Raw genomic sequence first — 6,360 nt, 5'->3', positions numbered from 1 at the left:
ATCATGTTTCCATACACTTCACAACTTTGAGGAAAAAAATAAAAACAGAGAGAGAGAGAGAGAGAGAGAGAGAGTGAGAGAATCGATTCAGCAATGTCGTCGGAGGAAGATGAGAGTACTACAAGGATCTCTATCGAACCGGAGAAGCAATCACTTCTTGATCATCACACCGAGAAACACTTCACCGCCGGAGAAATCGTCCGTGACATCATCATCGGCGTTTCCGATGGTTTAACCGTTCCTTTTGCTCTCGCCGCCGGTCTCTCTGGTGCCAATGCTTCTTCTTCTATCGTTCTTACTGCCGGAGTCGCCGAAGTCGCTGCCGGCGCTATTTCCATGGGACTCGGCGGGTATTATAATTAAGGATCAGATCACTTTTATATTTTCCGTTTTCATTTTTTCTTTTGACAATATATAATCCGTTTTCATTTTTGACAATATATATTACTTAATTGTGGTATAATTACTATAAACAGTTAACATTAACTACATAACATATAAGTTGTGGTTTAAAGTTGGCAAAATACTAATTTGTCCCACATCATTTTGTTGGGTCTTAATTAGTCCACATCGATCATGCAATGATTTGTTTTTTTTTGTTTTTTTGGTAAGGAGATCATGCAAAGATTTTTTATATGCATGTATTCATATTTAGTCTTGAGTAACCGTCATATGGTACGAAGAAACGTGATTTTAATTGTGGAGTTTTACGAACTTAGGTATTTAGCAGCCAAGAGTGAAGAGGATCATTATGCGAGGGAGATGAAACGTGAACAAGAAGAGATCGTGGCCGTTCCTGAGACTGGTAAAACCAAAACTTTGACTCAATTCTAATTAAGCCTTCGTTAAGAAGATTAAGGTGTAACATTACACAGTTTAATTATATTAAACAGAGGCAGCAGAAGTGGCAGAGATACTAGCACAGTATGGAATAGAGCCAGATGAATATACACCTGTGGTTAATGCTCTTCGTAAGAATCCTCCAGCATGGCTTGATTTTATGATGAGGTCAGTATATATAACTTCCCACTTATTTCATTACTATATATTATTCTAATTGTATTGTATTTTTCAACTATATTTTTATCTACTACGACGATATAGTAGTCTAGTCTTAGTTAGGGATAAAATCGAGGGATACTTTTAGTTTTCTGCAAAAAGCTGAGCTTTATACTTTCCAGGTGTAGACAAGATTCTACATGGTCCGACTTCCAAAATTTTAATCTGTTTTTCCTAAACAAACAAATTACGTGAATGAGTTGGTTATATTAAACACTTTAATTAGCATGTTGCATGTACAATGGTTATATAGGTTAGACTTTAATTATTTGTTAAATTGATGATAACTCCCACAGGTTTGAACTGGGATTGGAGAAACCTGATCCGAAAAGAGCGTTACAAAGCGCGTTCACGATTGCAATCGCTTATGTCCTTGGCGGTTTTATACCGCTACTTCCCTACATTTTCATACCGCAAGCCATGGAAGCGGTAGTGGCGTCTGTGATCATAACTCTGTTTGCTCTCTTCGTATTTGGCTATGCAAAAGGGCACTTCACCGACAGCAAACCGCTAAGGAGTGCGTTTGAAACCGCCTTCATAGGAGCAATTGCCTCAGCGGCTGCTTTTGGTATGGCTAAAGCGGTGCAACATTAGCATCAGTAACAAAACTTATGTTTGCGTTTAATGTTTTTTCTTTTAATGGTTTGAAACTTCTTTATTGCATGCGTTGTGGTTCTTATCACGCTCAAACTTATGGTGGCAACCAAAATAAAATCCTTTATCTTTTTATAAAGCACAAATCACTTGCCAAATAAAAATTTGACACATGGCATTTTAATTAAATTTTTTAAAAAATCAAAGAAAATAAAATCGAACAAATATTTTACTGTTTATTTTTTTGTAGGAAAAAAGAAATCCCAAAATTTTCTCTCATCACGATTGCACCATCTCACTACTGTTAAAACTGTTTTCTCTCCCTCTACTAATATAAATGACGATAAATGTTATTAATAAATACTGTTGAATATTTTGCTATCACTTGAGAATTGATAATAGGCATGATCAAAATTAAACCGTAACCGTATATCAGACCGTATCCAAACCGTAACCAGTCCGTAACCATATAAAATGGTTAAAAACTATAACCGATAACCGTAAATATATGGTTAAATTATATTAATCATAATCGTTAATTTATTATAATCGTATCAAAATCGTTGGTTAACCGCATAGTTAAACTAAAATTTGTTAACCATAACCGTTTTAAAAACATAATAAAATATACTAATAATTATTTATATAATATGAATCATATGATATATAGAAATATGAGTACAAAAGAAGAACATATTAATTGTAAAAAAATAATATCAATTATATTAAGTCATCAAATATTATCAATCGTATCATATTATCAAATAACTATAACCATATATAACTGTAACCGCTTCAACCAAAATCATATTTAACTGTAACCGTTTAACCGTATATTAAACGGTTATGGTAACGTTAAACAAAATTTCTAACTGTAACCGTGATAACCTTAACCATAGTCATGTCTACTTGAGAATCACAAAGCTCTCCTCCTATCAAGGTAATTAAAGAACAATTCTTGGATTCACCCATTATTCAAGAAAGCGGTCTAGACGGTCTAAAATTGCATAATATTTTAATTTTTAACTACATATGTTGAAATTTTTAAGTTTTATATTCATATACATAATTATAAACGTTCATATATTATTAATCTAAACTAATTAAATGCATTTTTCTATTTTTTGTTTATGATTTATGATTTCTTCTTTTTTTCTAACATATATTTTTATATAATATCATATTTATAATGGTTTATGCTCTAAACGCCTAAACCGCCTAAAATTACCTAACGCCTAAATCCCGATTAGGTGTTTTAGGTGCTAGGCACTGGATCACACTCTCTTAATTAGGGAAACAAATTTTGTATATCAAACAATTTTAAAATTATTCATTCTAAATATTATATTATAGATTTTAATTATAACATCTAAATCCAAATCACTTTTTATAAATCCAAACCGACATATAATTTTGTTTAATTGTATAATTTAAACTCTAACCACTCTTTTATAAAACATATTGAAATACAATTTTGTTTAATTGTAAATCTAAACCCTAACCATTCTTTTATAAACCCAAACCGACATAATTTTGTTTAATTGTAAAATCTAAAGCATAAATCCTAACCACTCTTTTATAAACCTAAACCGACATATAATTTTGTTTAATATAATTATAAAATCTAAGCCCTAAACCCTAACCACTCTTTTGAACCCTAAACACTCTTTTGTAAACTCAAACCGACACATAATTTCATCTAATTGTAAAATCTAAATTTTAACCACTCTTTTGTAAACCCAAACCGACATATAATTTCGTTTAATTGTAAAATCTAAACTCTAATCATTTTTTAAAAACCTCAAACCGACATATAATGTTTTTAATTATAAAATTTAAACTCTAATTCTGCTTTATAAACCTAAACCGACATAATTTTCTTAATAAAAAATCTACAAAAATTGTTTCCTTAATTTGTTTTATCTTTTTATTTTAATTTTGATTTATTTTATAAATATTATATGACATAGTGTTTTGTTGTATTTTGATTGATTAATTAATGTAGGAATTGTATTTTGATTGATTAATTAATGTAGGAAGAAGAATTCTTGGGCCAATTTTAGTATTTTCATATATACTAGGAAGTTTGCTGAACATGCTATGACAGATACCCAAGAAGAGTCTCGCCGTCCATTGCCATACACTCAAAAATACTACTATCATTTGTTCAATATAACAATTAGAACATCCTTTAGATCTATGTCATCTCTATTTTTCTTCAATTATATTCCAAATTCACATTAAGTTCTACTGGAACCTGTTTCTGGAGGGTTTAAAGCTTGAAATGTCAAAGTATTCACAAAACACATATAAAATGCAACTAAGTTTTAATGGTTAAGCAAGCAGCCCCAAAAGCTTTGTGTTGTATTGTTTGAAATAACTTTTGTTGAATTATATTTAAAATACAACACATATGTTATACCTCTAATTGCTTTAAAATATGGTACTGAATACAAGTTTTTTTTTTTGTTTTAAAAAAAAAGTTTAATAAATTGTTATGTATTGAAAGCATTGACCAATTGGTATTTTGTGTTCAAAACACTACTGAAATCAAAACAATGGTTTTTTTTTGGGAATAAAATACCAGTTAGATAATCGATTTATCATGGTATATAGATTTCTCTTTTTTATTTTCCTTTTGCTTTTAAGTTTTAACTACAGTTTGAATGTATAAAAAGATTTTTTTTAAACTACATCATGGACCCGTACGTAGTACGGGCCTATTAAATAAAATATTGCAACAAATGTGTTGGCGTTTGCGAAATATACATACGGTAAAAGAAAACAATTCAAAATCCTTAGGATTGGTAACATGTTGGCTGTTCTGTTGTTAAGGCATTGAGACTGTAACTTATTTATAACTTATTATTTATTGATAAAAATAGTCAAATCTAGATATTAAAACATGGTCATATTCCCATTAGTAGAAAGCTAGCTAGCAAATACAATACAAGTTCTAAGCTGCAGATACATGCTTTTCTTCCCATTCTGAAGATTTGAATGAAACAGTTTCAGAACAAACACGAGCCTCCTCTTCTTATTATCCCCATCAATGTTGTTGCTCAATATCGTTGTCTTGAAGATCTTTCCAAGATCCAAGATTCTTCATTAACATTTGATCCATAACCTTGTCTGATACTGTGGTCTGTGTTGTTGTTAGAATCACCTTTTTGACTAAAATTTGCAGAGGAAGATAGACCATGAACCGCCATCGAAGTAGTACTGACAGAAACAGGACGCTTAGAAGCGGACGACACATCAACCGCCAAGTTTTGAGTTTGAGATCTATCAACATCATCATTAGGAATCCAAACACCAAAACTAGCGGAGAGATGATTGTCTATTGGTTGACCAAACAATGCAGCTAATGTCTGTGGATGTACTTGTCCTGAGGAAACCAAAGCTTGAATGTTTTCATATCTTTTGATACACTCCGTGTCTTTACTCTGCGAAGCCGCACCACTTAGTCTCTTCAGATACAATCGAAATTTCTGCAATTATATCGACTCACTCAGTCAAATCCTCTATAGAGAGAGCTATACATGAATTAAGATTCAGTGAACCAAACCTGTAAATGACTAGCCACGTTTTCTCTGTTCAAACCAGGAACATTCATCAACTCTAGAATCCGCTTTGGTACAGCTTCTGAAACAATAAGAGCAAATCTTATAAGCACAACTCAATATAGAGTTTATATATAGTGTATAGGAATAAGGATCATACTGTCAATTCCAAGTTGGTTTACAGCATTGACGAATTGTTCATGCAATTCAATAGACCAAACAACGCGTGACTTCTTAGAGTTCCCAGGATCAAGAAGATCATCATCTTCGTTATCTTCTCTATCAACACTTTTCTTCTTCTTCTTCCTAGGTTTCATCAAACTCCCCTCTGAGCATTCACTAACCGAGAAAACAGTCTCGACGCTGCCACTGTTCTTGTTGTTATCCTCTAAAGCTAGGGAACTTCGAAGCTCCTTGTTCATTACACATCTCCTTCTAACAACATGTTGCCAAATGTTCTTAAGCTCTTCAGGACGAATTGGTTTGATTAGATAATCACAAGCTCCATGGTTGATTCCAGTCATGACTGTAGTTGTTCTTCCATCAGCAGACATCACTAGAAAACAGAGTGTAGGAAAACATTAATTGATACAAAAAAAAAAAAAAAAGATTGAATCTTTGGAGACAGAATAAAGAAGAGAGAGTCTTCTTACTAATGACAGGGAGATCCATTTCGAGACCAACTTGTTGGAGAAGTTTGTAACCATTCATACCAGGCATATGTACATCACTTAGAACCAAATCGAAACAGTCTTTCCTCTCTCTTAGAATGGTTAACGCAACATCAGCTTGTGAGCAAATTGTAACTGCAAAACAAAACACAAAAGCAACAATGAGAACTTAGATAAACAAGAAAATGTGAGCTTTAAAATCTAAGAAAAGGTGGGAGCTTTGAAGTAGACCTTGGTACATGAGACGGAGAAGCATTTGCTCAAGAATGAGCAAGCAGGAAGTGTCATCATCTACAACGAGAATTCTTAACCCATTAGGAAACTGATCACTGATAGCCATTTGATTGCAGATCAATGATTCAGCTTTCGTGTGAGTAATTAAAAACCCTAGAGAAGTGAGAACAGGATTTGGGGATGAAGAAAGATACAAAAAAATGTGGAGAAGCAAGAAATGATTGAAGTTGGTACAGTGT

The 6,360-nt window shown here is 32.4% G+C and overlaps 2 protein-coding genes across 2 annotated transcripts; one reads left to right on the top strand and one right to left on the bottom strand.

The window, feature by feature from the left end:
• Positions 1–1,722, top strand: LOC104789940 (vacuolar iron transporter 1-like). The gene is made up of 4 exons (XM_010515605.2): positions 1–350; positions 720–805; positions 894–1,008; positions 1,356–1,722. The coding sequence occupies exons 1-4, from the start codon at positions 94–96 to the stop codon at positions 1,651–1,653; spliced, it is 756 nt and encodes a 251-aa protein (XP_010513907.1). The 5' UTR covers positions 1–93; the 3' UTR covers positions 1,654–1,722.
• Positions 4,550–6,344, bottom strand: LOC104789939 (two-component response regulator ARR14-like). The gene is made up of 5 exons (XM_010515604.2): positions 6,119–6,344; positions 5,870–6,022; positions 5,377–5,772; positions 5,222–5,298; positions 4,550–5,144 (listed from the first exon to the last, which is right to left on the bottom strand). Exons 1-5 carry the CDS (start codon positions 6,225–6,227, stop codon positions 4,716–4,718), a joined length of 1,164 nt encoding a protein of 387 aa, XP_010513906.1. The 5' UTR covers positions 6,228–6,344; the 3' UTR covers positions 4,550–4,715.

This window comes from Camelina sativa, chromosome 6 (genome assembly GCF_000633955.1).
Source record: "Camelina sativa cultivar DH55 chromosome 6, Cs, whole genome shotgun sequence".
In the NCBI taxonomy this organism is placed as follows: domain Eukaryota; kingdom Viridiplantae; phylum Streptophyta; class Magnoliopsida; order Brassicales; family Brassicaceae; genus Camelina; species Camelina sativa.
This window is presented reverse-complemented; position numbering and strand designations above follow the sequence as displayed.